Source organism: Eublepharis macularius, chromosome 6 (genome assembly GCF_028583425.1).
Source record: "Eublepharis macularius isolate TG4126 chromosome 6, MPM_Emac_v1.0, whole genome shotgun sequence".
NCBI lineage: Eukaryota > Metazoa > Chordata > Lepidosauria > Squamata > Eublepharidae > Eublepharis > Eublepharis macularius.
Genome location: NC_072795.1, coordinates 86,397,456 through 86,420,047, shown reverse-complemented (window position 1 = coordinate 86,420,047; position 22,592 = coordinate 86,397,456). Strand labels below are relative to the sequence as shown.

Genomic DNA, 22,592 nt, shown 5'->3' with positions numbered 1-22,592 from the left:
GCCTTTACCTGCTTTGTATAGAGTGCTCTGTATATAGTTATTAAATTATACTTTTTTGGAATATAAAGGACCTTGTGGTGCTCTGACTACGTAAGCTCCCCCACTTGGCACGCTACAGGAAGGGAGGGAGCCCAGGAGAACTGATCAGGCCAGACCATGGTGGGTTGCCAATTCTCCAGGGCCCACCCAAAGATTGGGGAATTCACTTCCCAGTAGGGAAATTCAGCCAGAGGGGTCTCACTGCCCCTCAGTCAGGCAGTGTACAATTCAGTGAGTGGTGGCAGCGACGAAGAGTGTGAGCCACGCCCACCAGGGACAGTGGAAGGCGGATAGCGGGGCTAGCAGGCCATTGACGGCGGCTCAGTTGCCCGGACTGAGAGCCAGCGCCCGTTCCGTCACAGGCTATAACATCCAAAAGTAAGTGCAGTATGAAGAATGCAGAGGATGATGGAAAACAGATGTCCGACGTGCAGTCAGACTTCATATGCCACGCCTACGGGATTTGCCAGCATATAAGATCTCACCCCATTTCGTGAATACTTCACTTCTTCAACAGGCACATATTTCTTGTATACAATGTTGCAACCAAACCAATCTCAAAAGTCTGCCTCAATGAAAACGCTCATAATGGTTTTAATGCAGAAATGAAAGCAGACTGATTATGAGATTAATACACAGATGAACCCAGCAGAAGGAAAAAGTGAAGGTGTTTATTCTTTTACGGCAATAGATAGTATAAATTACCCTCTTGAATTTCTCAAGAATTCATACTAATCCTCAAGAATTATATAGTAGTCATAGGCCGAGTGTCTTCCAATGAGGAGAATGTTGGCTTTTACCCCAATGATGATGGGAAAAGAAGAGAAAATGTCACATAGATGGGAACAGATGGTACCGATGCTTTTAAGACCTACAGACAGAAAGAACAAAAGTTCACACAGATTTCTATCTATGTTATTAGAAATTCAAAAGTAAAGCTGATTTATTGAGTTTATTGAAAGCAGCATATAGGTGAAAACAACCCAATTTCAGGCTTCTCATTTTCCTCAAATTAACGAAGTAATATTCAGAGGCTCAAAGACTCTAACTATTCTACTGACTTTTGAGGGTAAATTGAGATCACGAGGAGTCATATGGTAGCTGCTTCAAAACTTAGTCCATATGGCCTCTAAATGCAAGGGAGATATGTCTTCTCTAATCATGTAGTTAAACCCAATATAAAAAACACTCTGCAGCTGTTTAGAAACCATGGAAGCAGAAGAGTTAGGGTTGCCAGCCTCCAGGTAGTGGCAGGAGATCTCCCGGAATTACAGCTGGTCTCCAGGCCACAGAGTTCAGTTCACCTGGAGAACATGGCTGCTTTGGGGGGTGGACTCTGGAATTATGGTTTGATATAGGTCCTTTCCCTCCCCAAAGGTCCTTTCCCTCCCCAAACCCCACTTTCTCCAGGTTTCTCCATTTTTCACCCCCTAGATCTTCAGGAATTTCCCAACGTGGAGCTGGCAACCCTAAGAAGAGTGTTAACAGTTGACTTGACCAGGTGATCAGTTATCAGAATTCTGGAGAAAGATATAGTTTACATGGCTGTTTTCATTTGGATGTTTTGTTGCGCCTTGGTTTTCTTAGAATTGCATTGTTTTCAGGAACCTCCACATAACATCACCCTGTTTCTGTGTTTTTTCTGGCTTTGCTGAAATCTTGCATACACTTGGTTTGGTACAATCTTTTTGGGAAGAATGTAGTTAAAGTACTTTTGGACCTCATGTGGACATCAAGGTGTGGGTTATTTTTAAAAAAAGAAATTGCTAGATCACAATAGTATTATAATGTTATAACAATCTATTGCTACAATCTAATAGTTCTCAGTTTTCATTTGTTTTAAAAGTAAGTCTGTATGCCTTTCTTTTATGGAGTTATAAGGGGAAATGTGCAGCCTGCAACTCTGGTAAAGGGGAGGGATATGATGACTATGAGGGGCTGAGGCAAGAAAAATACAGGGAAACTTCTGTGCGGACACATGTTGCCACTGTAAATGCCTCTGCATTCACAGCAGCAATGAGAACTACGCAAAGAGAATCATCTCCATGCAGAAGCAGTCATAGAGATAAGGTGGTTATAAACATTTCCTCCCTTATGTCAGCTATCACTGATGGCAGAAGTATATATTATTGTCAATAAGGGTCTTCCTCCAAAAGTTGTTTCAAAATTAAATTTTTGGCCTCTCTCAACTTGTAGGATTACTTACTAAATCATGTTATTGCCAAATATTGTTATTACAAAATCATGTTATTATCTGCATTTTCCTACTTCCACAGGGATGATCACCCTAGGTAAAATAAATATTGATATAAAATCAGCTTATCCAGAAAGATAATAAAGATCCAAATTTTTAATCATTCACTTTAATCTGTTTTTGCAACATGCCCCAGTGCCTGGAATTGCAATTTATGTTTTGATTTTACTTGCATCTTCTCTGGCTAATGGTTCTTTTAAATAAGTTCTTGCTCACAAATTGTGTTGTTCTTGAGATGCACATATAGTATCCATAAAGAAAAACAGCTTAAATGAACCACAGTTTAGCCTTTCCTCCTGCCATACTTTGTAAAAGCAGATGAAAGGACTCATTCCCCCCTACCTTGCTTTTGCACGATGGTTTCTTGACTCCAAACTTTTGTGTAAGTCTGTCTGTAGTGAATTCAAGCCACTTCCCATCTATCTGGCACTGTGCTTTTATTTCATACTTAACTTCTCGCTCCTGCTTTAAGCTAACAGGGCTGCGTTCAGCAGTAAAAAATGATATAATTGGATCCGCATGTTTGACTCTCTGAAATGACATTGAGTTGAATTAAGTTCTATGTTTACCTTTGAGCTGGCTGGATTTTTTTTTACATCAACAATTCAGAATTCTGCACCAAGGAAATCCTAATTCTATGCTCAGGATAAGTTATGAAAACTGTTCAGACTGTAGCATAATGGTTGGGCTGTGAGTCAGCAGCACTCTGCTGTTTGACTCCCACTACTGCCATGAGCTCTGCAGGTTGCTCTGGGTAAACCATTCCTCTCAGCCCCAGCTCCCTAGCTGTATGGTGGGGATAATAATATAACATCAACTTTGTTCACCCCTCTGAGGCACTAATCTGTCCAGAAGGCTGGTATATAAGCACACGGTTGTTGTTATATCAAACCAATGAAACCAGGATAATAGAAATACTTCACTTACTTGCATGTAAAAACTGTATGCTGATGTTTCATGTCTTACTGCTTTTACCTCAAAGAAGAATCCATAAATGGAAATTATTTCTGCATGGTATCTTGGTTCCTAAAGCACTCACCACAAATTTTGAAAAGAAGACAATTTTACCTCAAAACAACATCAACAAAAATATCAGCAAAAGGTAGGGAAAAACTCATAAATATGAAGACATTTTTGTTAAGTTATAAAAAGTGTAACTGAGTACTGAACTACTATACATGTGGCGCAAGAATATTTTAAAAGTCCACAGACAAAAATAAGTTGCTGAAATTCTATGAAAAAGTTTTTTACAGTGGAAACAGTTTGTAATTATAAACAACTATTACATATTTCAAGGTATTCTCTTCCTAGTAGCAGCAGCAACAGCAATAGTAAGAAAAGCACAATCCAGCATATGTATATCTGAAATCAGTGAATCTTCAAAGTGCTTAAACTTGGTTGAATTACATCCAAATCCACTTGAACTCAGATACTTTCCAAATGAAGTCATACTTCTTGTTCCTCTTTATTAAAAAGGATCAAAAATGTGTCTGCCTGATGTAAAGATGATCCTGAAAGATGCTGGATCTTTTCCATCACCATAAACTAGAGGGGGGGAAAACCTATAGCAAAATTCTTCACATAATCTCCCTGTATCTCTGACAAGTAGAAATATTAGGAAGTGGTTTGGAAGGCCCCATTTCCAATTTACAAATAAAATGTCATGCAGAAATCACTCATTGGTTTATACGGCGGAGCTCAAATTTTTGGAGGAAGGGCTGTTTGGTGAAAACTTGCCTCCATATCTTCCCTACTAAATTCAGCTGATTGGGGCAACTGTGAAACAGAGCTAAAATAGTCACCTATTAAAAATAAGGGAATTGATGATGAGATGACTTTGTGACATCATCATATAGCCAAATCAAATTGTTGTCTATGTAATCCCTCATTGGCTAGAATTCAACTTGGAAAGAAACCTACATTGTACTATCCACTTTATTCCATGAAATCACCAGCATTTTTTTGGAACTGGCATGAGAATATTGTTTTGACAATGATGCGAACATAGTTCATCTGAGGAATGAAACATTCTGTAATTCTTTCTACAGTATTGTCCTCCTAAATTTCCAGATTTCAAATATTTCTATGGTGGCTGATGTGAGATGGATTTGTTACCCAGCATATTGGCCTTACCAACCTACCCACTTGGTTTAGTGTTTTTCACATCCTTAATGCAAAGCTACCTGTGTAAGTACCAGACCAAATCTCACTGCTTGAGTGTTAAAGTCTCTCTGGAATGCCATGTCACCACCATTTTCAAGCTGAAACGTGAAAGATATTCCATCATATAAAATTCATGGGGTCAATATTTTACAATAAAGCTTATTTTTCAATCAAGCACAAAAATGCAAACTATTAGTGTTTCTAAGTCAGCCATGTTTTGATCTCCATATCATCATATATTGTACATTACCATGTTTTCTATTTAGAAATTGGAATTGGAATTAATGGCTCCTTATGAATGGTATCACTGGTCCTGCTCACAGCAACTCTCTTGAAAAGAGTAATAGTGGAGTTCAAAATGTTGCTGAGCATGAGTCAGTGCTTGCCACTCAGGAACCCAATTACTTCTGCCCTTCTGTATTAGTTCAAAAGCAGATGCAGATTTTCACCACTCCATTACAGACACAGTGTTATGGCATAGTCTTACAGCACAAGACAGACAGGAAAAAAGTAGGACTCGTTTCCTTTCATTGCATTCCCAAAGAACATCCCCCTTGCAATTTATCTGATTCTGTCCTATTGTAACCCAAGTTGTTCCTCCTAGTTGTGAACTGTACTCTGTAATATGCTACATACAATTTTGATGCTATTCATATTTTTAAAAATAAAATAATTTTTAAAATAAAAATCATACAAGAAGATAAATGTATTTTAGTTCCCAAGATACTATTATTATGGATTCACCATCTGCACTGAATGATATGAAATCAGTACTGCAACAGTCTGTTGTTTATAGTAAAGTTTTATTATCAGTCAAGGGATCTGAGTCCTCCTGAGACCAATAAGATTTTCAGGGCATAAGCTTTCAAGTCAGAGCTCCCTTCTTCATATCTTGAAAATCTTTTTGGTTTCTAAGGTGCCATTGGTCTCAAATGCTGCTGTTCTACTGCAGACCAACACGGCTACCTACCTAAAATTATCAATCAAGGGCCTTTAATGTTTTCCTTATAAAAATCTATGCAAAAGTCAAATGTAGTACATAATGTGGTATTTTTATGCTATTGAAATATTCAATAAAACATGGTGATATAAGTTTCACATCCACAATTAACATCATTTCCATCAAACAATACTTGAAGGACCCACCAGCTAACCTACCTTTATCTGCCCCCTGCCCCCTCCAGCTTTCCCTCCTCCCCTACCCTTGGCACCAGCCAAATAAGTGGGTATTGGGGGGAGAGTGAGAGCAGAGGATCCCCCACCACAGGTGGGGAAATGGCACCCCTAGACAGGCAGCTAGTTCCCTGTGTGTATCTCCCCTCACTCAGCTATTGAGGAAAAGGGAACTCAGAGGTACTTTCCTTATATATGCACTGCCACTATTTAGACTAGGCCCATTTAACATGACCAGAGCATTTGTGTGTGTGTGTGTGTGTGTCAGATATTTCCCCTCAGCTAACAATCTCTAGCCAGCCAGAGTTAAACAAAACAAAATTAAACTTTATTTACAAGATGAAATATAGGAGTGAATGGATTTTAAACTAAAAAACCATACTGGAGTTAAATAGGGAAGTTTTCAAAATAAAAGAACAGATTAACGGCCAGCTATCTTCCTGCTACCTCTTTTAGCAACATCTCAAACTCTTCTCCCCCAGGAGCTCCTAAGAGCCGCCTTTCCTCTCCAATGGACTCTGATTGGCCCAGCATTCCATCCGCTCCCATTGGCTGTCTCTCAGGAAGAGGCGGAGCTGGAGCCAGTCCTGTCTGTCACATATACCAACCCCCAAAGCCATTGAGACTTCAGTGGGCATTCTTTCCCTAGTATTGTTTCTGTTATTTTAATGAATTTTATTTCCCCATATATATGTATTTTTTAAGATTTCAGATTTTTCTGCAACCATGAGACTTCTTTCAGGTTTGTAGAGAAATATGGCTGGTCTGTCCCTAGTTCCATTTTGCTGCTCTATCAATTAGATCTTCTATGGTGCAGTTTGGAAACAAATATATTGATGCCAGTATCTTCTTTATGCCCTGGCGTCTAAAACAACAGCAGCAAAATACTTGTCAAGGAAAGATATGGTCAAAGCAATCAGGCTAGGGCTTGATTTGAGCTAAGTCTTGTATCAATTTCCAATATCAGGCTAAGTTCTGGAATATGAGTCGTAAAAATAGTTTTCTGTTCATGGACAGAGTCACGACTGAGTTACCATAACCAGCCCCACGGAGCTGGTAGGCAGGAATTTCTGCTAAGATTTTCCAACTTAAAGATCAGGCTAGGAAAATATGCTGGATAAGCAACTGTAAATTAATGAAACTCCCTGATTTGCAAATAAGAATAAGAATAAGAATAACAACTCACTGCATAGTAATGATCGGACAAGATCCTCGTCAGCCATGGCAAAGGAAGAAAGTTAATCTGCCATAGTTCTTCTAGATGTTTGCCTTTGAGAAAGGGAGGAAAGGAAATGGAATTATCACATTTTCTGTTAATCAGAGAAAAATATAATTTCATTGCACTTGCATTATACTCAATGTTGTTGTACAGGCTTTGTTAATCATAAAGAGTCAAACCAGGCAAGGGTATCTTCAGTAAAAGGAAGACAGATATATGAGCTGAGATTCTAGAAAGACCAGCGCTACTGTGAGGAACATAAGCAACAACTAAGCAAAGACCAATGCAGAGCAAGTCACCTATCTGTTCTCAGTTCCCAGCTGGATTGCTGTTGATTGGCAGCCAAAGTTGCATCAGACCTTGTCCCTACCTATTGATATGCCTTATTTCCATCACAATCTACCCCTCCCCCTGAAGATGGGGAAGAGGCATGAAATGTTGTCCCTTGTGGAGCTACTAGTTATCCTGACCAGTAAGCACAACAGCAGTGTGTGGTGTTCTGACAACTGTTCCTTTAAACTGTGCCAGTGTTTGAGACTGCCCTATTCCACTCCAGGGTTTGGTGTGGGCAGAGAATGAATTAAAGTTGTTGTAAAGGCAGTGAGAGAGAGGGAAGAAATGAGAATAAAACTGTGCCTCTGTTGGAAACAATGCTGTCTTGTTATTCTTAAGTCTAGCATTAATGACACAACACAGTAGAAATCCCAGGTCGCCCAGTGGAGGCAGGGGATGCCCCATTCTCACCCTCCGCCCCCCACCACTACCCGCCTGGCCAGCAGGGAGGAAAGACACGGGAATGGTTGTCCCGGATGTGCTCCCGAGGTGGTGCAATGACAACACTTCCCCAAAGTGCTGTCATCGTGCCACCCCAAGAGCATTCCTGCGCTTCACAGCAGGCCTACTTGGGCCCCAAATGGGCCAAATTGGGCCTGTTTGGGGCCCAAAATTGGCCCACTGCAAAACACGCGCACTCCTGTATCTGCACAATAATGTCATTTCCTGGAAGTGACATCATCTCACAGGTATGCTCCTGCGTGCAACCCTACAACACAGTCACCATGCACTATCCTGGCCTTGTGAATGTCCTATCACTGAACACTTATTCTTCCCTAGCATTTCTCCTTTCCCCCTTACTGTACAGTGGCCATGTAGCCAAAGTTGTGCTGAAATGCAGGCCTCAAACCCATTCTTATGGAGTCTCACAAGCATACAGACGTTCCCTTCAGACATTCCTCATATGCTACTGCAGACTTCTTTCCTCTGCAGAATATTGCTGCAGAGGGAAGGGCACCCCATCCCTGTGCTACTCAATGAAATGGACCAGTTCACATCTGAAAGCTACAAGTGACGCCTTACACAGGTTGGACACTTGTCAGCTTCCCTCAAGTTTTGATGGAAAATGTAGGCATCCTGGTTTTACAGCTTGGCTCTCCATTACAGCTGCAAGACCAGGATGCCTACATTTCCCATCAAAACTTGAGGGAAGCTGACAAGTGTCCAACCTGTATAAGGCGTCACTTGTAGTTTGGATCTGAGCCCTGTATGATCGATCTCTAACATGTAAGGCACTTAACTTTACTTATATTAAAGAGGTTATTGTAAGTTTAAGGCTACTACTCACACAATGTGAGCAACATTACACAGCCTGACCTTTTGAGCTCATTTACAACTTGGGCTCCCAGCAGCATCAGTTTCTTATTGAATGTGTAACAGAAAATATAATTTCCTCATTCAGCTAGAGTTTGAGTTTTTCCTATAGTCCCTTCCTTCAGTGTAAGTGTTAAGTCTCTTACAGAAGTTTGGTGTTAGTTGCTTGTGCGTTACTGTCACTGTTTGCACAGTGACATAAAACCTGATGCATATTACAAGTTAGCTTGTCTTTTGTCTGCCTGTCACACTTTTAAAAGTGATTTCTCCCAGGCAAGTGCTATTATTCCAGTAGAGTTTGTTTTCAAGCAAGGAGTGAACAAGAGATGAGAAGTGGCACAGGCCTCCTGAGTTTGAGAAACAAACAGAAGGCGTAGTCACAGAGCCAAGCTACAAGTGACGTCTCAACTTGAGACAAGTCCAACCTGTGTAAGACCTGTGTAAGACGTCACTTGTAGCTTGGCCCACAGTAGACAGCCTCCTAGACCCCTTGTCAGCAGCCCTCTCTAAGCATCAGTACATAGATGAGAGGGCAGAAGCTGAGTGCTAGCTTTGCAATGACAGGTAAAGTCATTGCTAATGATGTACTGTAGCAACAACAGAAGTTCCACTCCATGTATGACATTGATGATTAGAGTTGTCAACTCTGGGTTGGGAAATTCCTGGAGATTTGGGGGTGGAATCTAGGCAGGGTGGGGTTTGGGAAGAGGAGAGACCTCTGTAAGGCATAATGCCATACAGTTCATCCTGTATGTTGTTTTCTCCAGGATGACCAATCTCTATCATCTGGAAGATCTGTTGGAATTTCAGGAGATCTCAAGGCCCAACCTGGAGACTGGCAACCCTATGGATGATACTGGTAGTGGCTACCCCCTTCCTGTTCTTCTATGCTGTGTCTTCCTAGACATGACAAATGGCCAGCTCTTCCCACCTACCCCCTTTTTCTATTTACTGAAATTTAAAACAAAACATAAATTAGGAAAACTGTTATTAGAAGATGAAGAAATTAAAGTGAACCTTTACCTTGCTGCTAGTCTTCCAGCGGGCACATATAAGATACTAACTGATGTATGTAACAGCCTGGTGCCAACTGATGTATGTAACTTTGTCTCTAATACTACTTCATTTGTGTTTTCTGTAATCCTAGGGCCTGGTATAGCTCATGCTCTCAAGGGCCAGCCATGCCGCATGTGTGTGTTTGTGTAATAACTTTTTATTTGTTTGAATATAAACATAATATATGAGTATATCAGTACGTTTCAAACAAACTGGAACCCTTGAAGAACTGTAGAGGGGACAGCAGATAAAATTCTGGACCGAGATTTTTCCCTCCAAGTTTCTCTTAGGGACTTGAGCAAGCCAGGTTCTCTCCCTCTCTCCTTCCCTCCAATTGTTCTCCCCTTCAGTTGATTCTCAGCTGCTTCTCAATATTCTGAGGGCGGTGAGCATGTTCAGACAAAGTCAGGCTGTTTGGGGAAGATAGTCCTTTTAAAGTATTTTTTTTTTTAAAAATGTTCTCCTCTAATAGTCAAACTACCTCTTTATCAGTAATCCATTATCACAAAATAAATATTCAACATATTGTATAACTATACAACATATTGTACAACATTATTATATAATGCCTTTATATATGTGTGTGTTTGTGTGTGTGCATGCACAGTCATCTTGCATCCTCAATAAAGCAATACTCACAAAATATATTAAAAGTTCAAAACTGCTAGTAAATTATAGCTATCCTGTAATGATTTAAAGTTTTAAGTGTGTGCTTCTTTAAATGTTTGGTAAGTTGCAGAAGAACAAAGGGGGTGAAAGAGGAATGAGTGAGTGTGGTGATTGATAGGTGACTCTCAGAGTGTATGGGCAGAGCTAAGAAGTGTGTGTTTAGAGTAGAGATGGGCACGAACCAAAATATGAACCAAAATTAAGCACGAACCAGGCCGGTTCATGGTTTGCGAACCATGGTTCGTCAGATCCCATTTCTGACGAACTGCCACGAACTTTATGCTGGTTCGTTTGTTTTGTTTTTTTGGTTTGTCACTGCAGACAGCCTGGTGCCAATCTATCAGTTTCCTAGGCAACAAGGGATGTACTTCCTGCAGACCTTCTGCTGACCCTGAAGTGACCTTCTGCTGACCCAGAAGTGGTGATTTTCTGACCTGGATGTGACCAACCGAACCGGTTCGCGAACCAGGGGCAGGTTCGTGAAAGTTCGTGGTGCATGAAATTTGATGAACCACAAACCACACAGTTCAGTTTTCTTCCGGTTTGTGCCCATCTCTAGTTTAGAGAGAGTCCACAGTTAACAGAACAGTCAAAAATCTGGAAAAGCGGTCTGGAAAAGCAGCCTTCTGATTAAAATTCCATGTAGCATGAAAAGAATTAAGTTTCTAAGAGGAAAGTAGAATACTTATAGAGGACATATTATAGATTATAGGGAATCAAATCTTAATATTGTCAGAGTATTTTATGTTATTCCCATACAACAGTTTCATCCTCAGGACCACATAGTCTAATTAAGGAGCCTTAAAGCTTGGGCATAATACTATAGGAAAGGTCAATTAATCAGATTGGAATTAAATTCCTGGTAGCAGCGTTACCAACCCAGTGAGAGAAATAACAAAAATGTTAAAGACATACCATATCTAACCGTATGATTAAAAGAGAGTAGTTGTGACATATCCTGTTTAACAAAACGTTGTGCACCTTTATAGTCACCATCACCATGAACTTACTTTATTATTCCATTTATTGTAGTTTTGTGTTACACCATGTATAAACACCATGTATAATACATGTGAAAATGCCTAAATTCTATCCATTTCCCACACAATAAGAGAAAGATATTTTGAGAAAGAAGTCTCTAGAGTAGTAGTGAAATTACAAAAACCCTAGATGTTTTTATTTTGAGGTTCAATGCATTTTTACCAAACTTCAATTAATATTGATTTGAAAGAAGGCATGAGGTTACTCAAGATGTGGAATACAGTTATCTGTTTGTAGAAAACATCATTTGTAATGCATTTTCAAAAAGTGTATGGGGTTCCAACACCAGTGAATATGAATGTACAAGAAGATGCTAGATTCTCTTTTAAAACGAGACATGAATTTTCAACAGTTTCTCTCAAATCCATGTACTCAAGTATATATAACCAATGTTCAAACATCACAGACAAAAGAAAATTTGCTCTAAAGGAGTGATAAAATATGATACTAGTACATGCATGTACATGAATGCACATGTATATTCAAACTCTTCCTGGTACATTTTTTGTGTGTTTGTGGAGAAATCTTCCCAATAGATTGTTCTAACTTGCCCAATACATTCAAATACATATTCTGAAATCCTTACATTTGGGACTGTTATTTGAAAGCTTAACTTCAATATTTTATGCTTGAAAGGAGCAATGAACTTACTTGAAGTGATGCCATGTAAACGAAGAGACTGAAAGATAGCTATGTATTGCTGTCCTATTTCCTTTTCCAGGAAGGAACACACCTTAGGTAAGCTAAAAACGAAACAATGGAACAGAAAACTTCATTTAACCCCAACATTATTTCCTATTCAGACTTGTCGTTGCTTCAGCATTAATCATTTTCTACATGGAAAGCAATATGGGGGTGGGGGTGGGGGGGGAGACATGTAAAATGCATGTTGATTGATGTCATTTATAATTTCTGTACATAAGCTAAGAAGCCAATATTGGTTCTAAACTTGCAACAGCAGAATGTCAGTCATATATGTGCAATATTATATTTGCTTAGTCATGTTTTTTTCCTACAAATGCTTTGATCTGGCCTTTAATGCAAGATGATATAGTCCAGTGGATAGTAAATGGGACTTGTATCTGAGAGACCTACACCATGGACTTGTACAGGGCTGACAGCAGTCTCAGGCCTGCATTTGTAAATTAAAATGTGAGGGTTGTTATGAAGTTAAACTCTATAAAAACTGCAAACTACTTCATGGTAAAGTATAGTATATGTAGTAGTGCTAATAGAAAATATTGATTAATTTTGATTCATCGTAATTAAACTGCATAGAGTAGCTGCATATACTTCAGGACTGACTCACATGTAGCAAAGTCCATGTAAACATTCAACAGACATGTTCTGGGAGTTCTTCATGGAAACATAAATACCAGATGCTGTGGGCATAATTCAGATTGGGACTGTAACACACAAGGGGGAAGTATTTAAGTTTCCGCTCTTAGTCATTTTCCTAATGTGAAATGGCAAAGGGAACTGCTATAAGCCATTGGACTGCATGTAAGTTTCACTAATGGGGCAAATTGTGGTTTCCTGGGGCCTTGTCCCCATGCACCATGATCCAATCAAAATTGGGCCTACATTCACTGGAATTAATGGGACTTGCAGTGAATATGTGATAGAAAGTCCTCATGGCTAGAGATGGGCACAAACAGCAATACGAACCAAAAAAAGCCATGAACATCCCAATCTGCTGTTCGAAAACAAGCTGTTCGTGAGACCCCATTCTAAATGAACAGGTGGTTGTTGCAAGCTCATTGCTGTTCATCAAGCCAGACAGTCTGGCACCTGCAATCAATTCCTTTGGCAACTTAGGCAGGGATTGTCTGAATTCTGTCTGAACTCCTGCTGTTGCCCTGGAAACCCCAATCTAAGCCCGATTTAGCTTGATAGGCAAGTCTTCCTTTCAAGTGTGGAGCTCCAAATTTGTTACAACAAGGGAGCAAAGAGCAGAGGGGAGGGGGGCTCCCAGCTCTGACTTTGCAGACAGTGGAGAGACAGTTGCTGTTGGCATTTTGATAGAGAGTGCATTGGAGCTTGAATTTTCTTTGTGTGTGGTGGGATAGGGATCTACCCCTTCAAGTTCCTGGGCTTGTGGGGCCAAGCTATTATTTATTATTGGTACCTTTCCTGGAGCCTGCTCAGGTCAGGTTTCTGGGAGTAGTGCAGTAGGGATCTTGACCAAACTTGGATGATGGCTGGAGGAGAGCCTGCTGGCCCCCATGAACAGCTAACCACGAACATGTTCATGAACAGGGCCATGTTCATGAGTCCCTGTTCGTGTATGGCAACGAACAACGAACATCATGTTCGGTTTTTTTTTCTGTTCGTGCCCATCTCTACTCATGGCCAGCACAAGGACTTTGTAACATGTCATTTGGTCTTCACATATATTATATTCCTTTCTGCTCCATCTTCTAGCCATTACGTTAGCCTTTTCCCCTTATTTTTTCTCCAGTTATTCTTGCAATAACAGGTAGGAAGCATGGATTTGAGTTTTAGGCTGCTTCATATCTTTTTTGATGGGCACAAAATCTAATACCTTAAACCTGTCACTCCAAATAATATTTTTGGATTGTTAATAGCGTATCCAATTCTAAATCAGGATTACCTTTGTATTTGACCTACTTGTTTTCAGACATGAGACCTTTTCTTGCTAGTCTGTATGGGATGTAAAGGCAGGAAAATGTCAAAATGGGCAACTGAACCAGTGATAAGAACACAAAGGATCAGAGCCCAAACATTGATTGGAAACTTATTGAAATTTACTGAAATTTCCTGTGGCCTAGCTCAGGAGTGTGCTGATATGGTCTATTTAGGTAATCCAGAAATAGAAGAAGCCCCCCCCCCGGCATTTATAACAGTCTATTTATGGAATGGGATTGCTGGGTAATGGGAAGATGGTACCAGACACAGAGAAAGGATATCCAGGACCTTCTAAAGAGATTTATTTCATCAACAATATTGACAACAGGCTAACTGGCTGGTAGCCTAAAAGCTGGACCTATGAATTGGCCCCTGTATTTATTTCATCACTTTGCCCTTCCCACTTTGAAATTTTAGAAACAACTTAGAAAAAGACGCAAATTTCTGAATACAATGTTATTTCCAACAATCTTAACTCAACATTTCTAAATGCAATTCAAGCAATTTGATATGCAGGTGTCAACTATTGACTTAGTAAGCAGATTTGGAAAGCATATGATGAATACTAACCGACACATACATCATTTTAACTATGCCATCCTACAATACTTTCCCTTAGCATTTTCATTTAATTTTAGAGCATCATAAAACTTGGAAAGATTAAATTACTAATAGACCTTGGAAACATTACTTACCAGGTGTCTCAAAGGTTGATCCAGCCACTGGATTATTAAAGTAATGTCTAACCACCCTTGCAGATTATATAATGATTAATAAGGAAATAGGCACTTCTAAACCAATTCCTTGCCAAGGAGGAAAAAGTCAGCAACAGAGAGCTGGTAGACTAAACAAAACTGTCAAAGGTTCATTGATCTAAGCAGAGTTCTTAAGCAGTATTTGTTAAACAGATCCACATTTTCCAAATTGCGCAGCAGGGAGGCAAGTCAATATCATTATTAGGACCTGGAGATGTCTGCTTTGTTTGTGATTTTATGCTTTTACTCTGTATTATTTTGAATAGAGAAGTCTAGACTGCCTTTTAAAAACAGAGTCAAGCATTAATCATTACAAAGAATGTATCTGCATACCTACAAGACAGCAGGGTCAATATCTGACAGTAGTCTTCCTCTACTGAGGAATACACATTAAACAGTCATAAAAAATCAGCAAAATCCACAAGAACATTGCAGGAAAAATCTTGAAATATAGGTTAGAATTTGGCATGTCAGGTCTCCCATAGTGGGAAACTTCCCCGTAATCCTTGTCATTTCCTGCTAGCACCTGAAAGCCTGGCAGGAGAAAACTGGAAATTGGGGGTGCAGCACTGATATGTGCATTGGCACATATCACTTTCAGCAAAAACTGTTTTGCTCTAGAGTTTTTGTGAACCCTAGAACATCCCACCCACCACATCATAACTTTACTTTTGATTTTCACAGAAAGTGATGTTACTCCCTGGCATGATGCCAGTTCACCTATCCCTGCCCTTCAAATGTTTCCAGGGGTTCTAGACTGTGGATGGGCAACCCAAGACAGGATCCAGGATAAGTGCTGCTTAGGCTCATAGCAGCGGATTTTGCTGGCTCAATGGATTTTTCTGTTCTTGTCTCTGAACATTTTATATCATCATGATCATCACCTCAGACCGGATGTGTTGCATCCTCACCATAGGCGGACACTTATTAACTCCTCCTTGTCCTCCAAGATGCTGACCCATTACTGTAGGTCCCAGCTGCCGCTGTCCTATTCTAACTGTGCATTTAAACTGCCTCTCGGGGCCATGCTCCTTGCCTGGGTAGCTGATGCTGATGTTCTGGCAGTGTGGGAGGAAAATACAATCTCTGGAGAACTTGGCCAACCTCTTTCAAGGCCCTCCTCTGGACCCCTGGGCCCAAAGTCACCTCAGCACAGCCCTGCCAGCTCCTGTACCCTAGTACCCACTCCAGTGGTTCCTTCTACTACCAGGTTTATCACTGCTGCTGGAACTACCTCAAGGGCGGCCTGCCCATTGTTGCCACAGCAATTTCTGCTCCACAAGCTCAGGCCCCCCCAATGACCCCTAAACAGTAGAAAGTATCCTCCAGCCTCCGCTTTGCCTCCCTGCTCCCTCTGCCTTCTGGAGCCTTTTAAAGCCCCCATTGTCTGTAGCTGACTCTGCTCTGCTACTAGTGTCCCAACGTCCCTTTCATCCCAACCATGTTTGTTTTTGGTTGGTCTGCTGAGAGCATGCTGAGGCCACACAGCACCCACAGGTTGGTCTGCTCTGCTGGGGCAGCCACCATCACAAATGGCTTTTAATTTTTTTTTCAATTTTAAAAGCAGCTTGCCAAGAAGCCCAGGAGACTGATATTCAAGGAAAAGCAGTCTAAGCCCCCATTTGGCTCCTGGAACTAGTTCCTCCATTGCTTGGATCACTCTCAAACACTTCTACTTATTCCTGTTTACAGATCTCTTCTCGCCACATCTTTCACTACAGTTATTCCCTGGAATATTTCTTTGCTGAGAAGATGGTTGCAGAATTGTTGCCTAGACTGCAGCAATTCATAAAGGAAGCTCTGAAAGGAATGATCTTTCCCTTTCTAGCTAATGTTGCAGAGTTAGTTCTTGCTTTATTGAGATATTTTGAATATTTTATAGCTGCACGTCAAAGAGAAGTTAGCTCTTTGAAAACCATTAAACACGCACGCTCCACCCTTGAAAGGTCAAAACAGAATCAGTTGCCTCGGCTGCTGCAGCTCACTTCAAAAGGTAGAAAGGAACTGAAAAGTGGCTTTCCTCTGCATTAAACAATAGATAATTTCCAGTGAATTTACCCAGCTGTTTTCTCTGCAGATGACAGTGTCCTATATCTGAATTAGTTTGCTCAGATAATACATTATTTAAACACAAAGTGAAATTTCAAGGACATTTTTGGAAGGTATTGAGTTAAGCATATTTTTGATAATACCACTTGTTTTCTAGAGTACAACAGCACTTCTTTTTTCTAGTATATTGAGTGTGAAAAATGATGTCAATACCCTGTTGTTAAGGCTGACAAACAAAATGCCTGAGGAAATGCGAAGCCATTTCCACTGTAACATTGTTTGCTTATCCTTCTATATTATTCCTAAATGATATTCAAAAAAATTATATGGTCAGCAATATTACGTACCAGTCAATATTACGTATCCTCATAAGTCCAATGTGTACAACTAACCCATATATCCTTCCATCCTGTCCTATGCTGTTGTTTTTATGTTTTTTGTATGTATTTTAGCTCAGGTTTTAATTGTTTTAATGATGTGTTCTTGGTTGGTTTTAATGGTTTTAAAGATGTGCTTTTATTATGTATGTTTTCAATTTGTTAGCAACTGTGGTAGCCCTTATGAGGTCAAGAAAGGCAGGGTATAAATTATGTTTAAAAGATGAATAATAAATAATAAATATATGTGGATTCTGGTAGGCATTGTCTAAAACAGGGATAGCCAACTTCTATATTCTCTGGAGCCAAACTATTTTTCAGAATCAAGTCCAAGGGACAGAACAAGTCACCCCTCTCACAGATAGTTTATGATAAAGCTAACCATTACCTACACACTTCAAATTAGGTATGGTGCACACCTGTTTGCTTGATATGAATTTATCCGGAAGGGGCAGAACATCAGTGTTTCCTAGGAGAGTCACTTAAGACAAATGAAACTCTAAGCAATTTTTAAAAGAATTTTTATTTTTAAAAACTGGTTCAGCCCCTATGGCCCAGGTAAATTCACATGGAGAGGAGGATCAACTCATGTTTGTATCCTGTCAATTGATCATCCTTAATCTAAGAGAGGGGAGCTCAACGTTGCGTAGTTTGTAGACACTGTTGTAGTTATGGTAGTGGGTGCAACCAAAAAATGGCTGCCATGGTAAGAAAGACCAATCACAAAACAGCTGCCATGGGGAATAATCATAAAATATAAGGAGGTTTCAAACCAAGCATCTTCTATGATGGGGGCAGCCTCAACTTAAAAGACATTAAAACCAGCACACAGATTCTTCATTAAAATAATTTTAAACCAGAACTTAAATATAAATATAAAATGTAAAATATAAAATGTAAAATGTAAAAACAACAGTTAAAAACATTGGGGAGATGGAGGAGGAATCTCTGAGTGAATGCCAAGTGAAACAAAAGAGTCTGCCACTGGCAGAAGATGGCAACACAAGTGGAAAGGCGAATCTCCCTAGGAAGGGAGTTTTAGTGCCACTACTGAAAAGGCCTTCTCCTGGGTTGCCACTTGCCTAATCTTGGAAACTGGGGGCACTTGAAGCAGGGTCTCTGAAGATGACTGCAGTGTTCAGGTAGGTTCATAAGGGAGTAAATGGTCCTTCAAGTCCTCAAATTATATAAAGCTTTAAAGGGTAGCACCAGCAAGTGGTGGTGAAGAAGTATTGTTTCTTTTCTGCCATCGCTGCCGCAAAGTATACTTTAAAATGAGCTTTTGCTCATGGCTTATTGTGTTCATTCCAAGTTTTCCTCCTCTGTTGCTCTAGCCATCTCCCTTATCTTTCCATTGCCCACAGACCTTCTGTAAACTTCCTGGACTCTAACACTATCAGGGGTTATCTGGGCTCTAACACTAGAGAGGAGGCATTTGGGAGTGATCAAACTGCCCAGCTACTTTAGGTGAAACCAAGAGCTGGCATCAGGCTCGTGAAAAAACTTTTGAATAGCAGGTTTGTAAAATCATTATGAATGGTATGAATAGAGTTGATAGAGAAATTTTCTTCTCTCATAACTTTTGAACTTAGCATCAGCCACTGAAATTGATCAATAGTAAGTTCAAAATAGATAAAAGGAAGTGCTATTTCACACAATGCACGCTCGTGTAAGGAATTTGCTGTCGCAGGATGGTTTTAAATGGCTTTATAAGATACTTATATGGATGTATGGACTATAACAACAACAACAACAACAACAACATTTGATTTATATACCACCCTTCAGGACAACTTAATGCCCACTCAGAGCAATTTACAAAGTATGTTATTATATCCCCACAACAAAACACCCTGTGAGGTGGGTGGGGCTGAGAGAGTTCCTAGAAGCTGTGACTGACCCAAGGTCACCCAGCTGGCTTCAAGTGGAGGAGCGGGGAATCAAATCCAGTTCTCCAGATTAGAGTGCCACGCTCTTAACCACTACACCAAACTGGCTACAGGCTGCCAGTATTGTTCATGATGCTTAAAATGAATCTCATATTCAGAGGCATTATGAATATCAGATGATGGGGCCATACAAAGAGGGAAGGTCTTCATGCCCTGCTTCCTGAAGTCATCTCCCATGGTTGGAAACAGGATGTTGGGCTAGATGGATAACTGGTTTGATCCTGCAAGGCTCATGTTGTATTCTTACGTTTAGATTTCAGGTAATCTTAAAGTTTGCCTTTGAAACAGTTTTAAAATAAGGTTGTCACGCAGCATAAAGTGCTGCTATTTGTGAACCACATGCCCAAACCTCCCTTCTGTTTGTACAACTGGTCATACATTTCTTTGAATACTAGCTAATAATTGGGAATCGTAGACTATATCAACTACTTTGCTGAACTATGTGAAATGCTATTAAAAACTAGCACAAAGCTCTTCTGTGAGCTTCTCATGAAGAGCTGCTAATAACACTGAGCTTTGTAGATCTATCTGCTTTTACAACAATGATCTTGGGAACAATACATGTAAACTTCACGGCATCCCCTTGACTTGATTCTAAAATCCTTTTTAAAATCTTTGTATAAACCTATAGAAATGTGGAACTTTTATTCCTGCCATTCACAATAACAAAGAATAATAAATCATGAGCTATTGTTGCTCCCTTTCAATAGTTATAGTGACAAACTTACTAACTTCAGCTTCTTTTTACAAAATGGTAGTTTTTTCTGTGCCATTTTTCATTTACATTCATTCATAAACACTTAAATAATTGAAATCAATAAGCTCATACATGCCTAACTCTGAGTCTCTCTACACGAGATGAATTACATGAGGTCGCTCAAGTGAGGGAGATGCAATGTTAGCCAGGAAGGGTAGTTTCACCTCTCTAGAGCCAGCAAAGATTGCTCCTCAGAGGATTTGTTTAATTCCTCTTTGTCTCCCCGAAGTCTCTTACAATTTCACCTTGATTTCAGGGAGACAAAGAGGAAATAAACCCTCTGAGGAGCGATCTTTGCCGGCTCTAGAGAAGTGAAACTGACAAAGCCTTCGGTTCTCTCTTTTTAACTACCCTTCCTGGCTAGCATTGCGTCTCCCTTCACTTGAGCGACCTCGTGTAATTTGTCTCGTGTAGAGAGACTCTCTGTATTGGATTGTGGCTGTAGCATGGAAGCATTCTAGTGAAATTATGGGGGCTTATCAGGGCTTTTTTTCAGCTGGAACGGGGTGGAATGGAGTTCCGGAACCTCTTGAAAATGGTCACATGGCTGGTGGCCCCACTCCCTGATCTCCAGACAAAGGGAGATCGGCTGGAGCAGAGCGGAGGGCAATCTAAACTCCCCTCTGTCTGGAGATCAGGGGGCGGGGCCACCAGCCATGTAACCATTTTCCCTGAGGGCAACCCACTGAGTTCCACCACCTCTTTTCCCAGAAAAAAGCCCTGGGGCTTATAGTACAAGTTCAGAATCATGTGTTTAGGACCGAGAGACTAAAATCCTCCTATAGCATGCTGGCCCACTCTTCCCCCACTGTGAAGTAGATTTTTCCTCCAAAACCAACAAGGTTGTTTGCTGGGGCAGGACAGCCTTGGTAGCGTGTATAGGGGTGTAACTTAGAATTCCTTTTGTCTCACTTCAAGAACGTCTATAGTTTAGTACCCAGCCCAAGATTAAGTAGAGGAAAAGCAGAGGCCCATGTCTCCTTTAAAATGACATGGCACTAGAGGCTAAGTAAAGTTCAAAAAGTTAACAGCAGATTTATTCAACAGGCAGGGTTGGCATGTAGATAAGCAGGGAAAGAAAAGCTGAGGTAAATTTTGTTTGTTGAACAGAGTACTTCACAGTATGAGGCACAATAGTCTTCTTAATGCTTAGTCTCAACTATATACAGTTCCTAAAAGTGAGAGGTTGGTAGTTGTAGACTTGTTACTTAAAGCAAAGTTTCTTCATTTATTTCACTTCACAGCTTAGGTGTTCAGACTTTAACACAGCACTCTTCTTCTACTCCAGACCCAGGGTACTCCACAGAGCTTTCCAGACATTGGGCAGAAATTATTCTTCTATTAAAGACATAACCCTGATCATTTGGCTGAATGGGAGTCTTCTTACTACCCAGTTCCTCTGCCAACCACACACTCCCAGTTCTATCTTGTCTGAGTAAAATTAGTGCTGGCTTTCCCACTTTAGTTCATTAACTAAAAGCTTTTAATCAACCCTAAACTGTCACAGCCAGGGCAAATGTTTTTCTCCTTTTCCTCACACAGAGAAATCTCACTCTGACCCTGCCTGGTCAGATTCCAAGTTTTGACTCTCTCCTCCTGAGAATCCTGTCAGCTCCAATTGATTACCTTTTTCCAGGCCAATCACAGAGAGCAGAGAGCAGCATGCTAATCATCCTCCCTTCAGGCAGTTGTTTTAACTCTTTACCTTCCTTTCTCTGGATGCAGCATTTGGTAATCCTTGCATTTAATACCCATTCCGTCACACCTCCTAATTACAACTACCTCTTCATGGATTTGACGTGGGCTGCCATTTTGTGGTTCAATTGAATTCTGGATTACCACCAGCAAAATTCAAGTTCTAGAGAAGTACTGCATAAAGATGTGTATCATATTGGCTAATAAATGCAGCATTCCTTTCCAAATTCCTAAATCACAGCATGTTACATAAATTCATATTAGACTAAAGGACAGATAATATGTACATTAGAAAACAGTTTAAAGCACAATGGACTTCCATGAGAGGCATAATAAGAGTGGTTGCATACTGCAGATGTAGTTAATCAACTCTGTTGCCTAGAAAGCATAGTTCAGTTGAAAAATAACATGGATAACTGCATAGTAATATGTGAGGTATATTTTGAAAGCATCTGTAAAGTTATGATCTTGTATCATACTGAAGTTATGCATGTGCATGCCATAACTTTTTCATTTTGTGCTAATTTTTCATATGAACAAGTGCTTCTTAGGTCAAACTAGTACATAATGAATCATCCACAACTTCAGCTCATTTCCTATCTCTTGATGAAAAGAAGAGGGGTTGGTTCCAGGCATGAGAGCTCATTTTAAAGCCAAACAGTAATCTCTTTATAGTGGTACATGACTCATAGGAAAGAATGCCTCTCATGGGAATAGGAACAACAAAAACAAAAATGGCAATGTTAAAAAGATCTGTTTGAAAGAAAAGAGTCAAGCAAACTAAGTACATTTTCACATGTGAGAAATTAGTTTCTGCTAACATATTGAACTAAAATGTCAATATGAGATCTATATTGGCTGTGATTTATTTCCTTCCACTCTTATCTTTTTCTCCCAGTAAGCTCCTTCAACCTTGACCTAATGTTGGAAGCAATCACAGGGAGGTGGTAGTATTCTCAGCTACAGTAAAAGTTCAGTGTTTTTTTGAGGTTGACTGGAGCCCAGTTGTATGAACTACCATCTTTATGGAAAACCATTAGCCTCTAGGGGCCAAAGTAGCCCATTTGATCATCTTATGGTTTGGTTTGCAAACCGTCTGA

At 40.2% G+C, this 22,592-nt stretch overlaps 1 protein-coding gene across 1 annotated transcript in view; it reads right to left on the bottom strand.

The window, feature by feature from the left end:
- Positions 1–739: 739 nt before the first annotated feature.
- Positions 740–22,592, bottom strand: part of BTBD16 (BTB domain containing 16) — a 56,058-nt gene continuing 34,205 nt past the window's right edge. Inside the window, exons 12-17 of the mRNA XM_054983925.1 lie at positions 11,913–12,004; positions 6,816–6,898; positions 4,477–4,554; positions 3,221–3,319; positions 2,636–2,824; positions 740–910 (exon numbers count right to left, since the gene is read on the bottom strand). Of these exons, the coding sequence (XP_054839900.1) occupies positions 836–910; positions 2,636–2,824; positions 3,221–3,319; positions 4,477–4,554; positions 6,816–6,898; positions 11,913–12,004 (616 nt within the window). The 3' untranslated portion in view covers positions 740–835. The remainder of the gene's footprint in view (positions 911–2,635; positions 2,825–3,220; positions 3,320–4,476; positions 4,555–6,815; positions 6,899–11,912; positions 12,005–22,592) is intronic.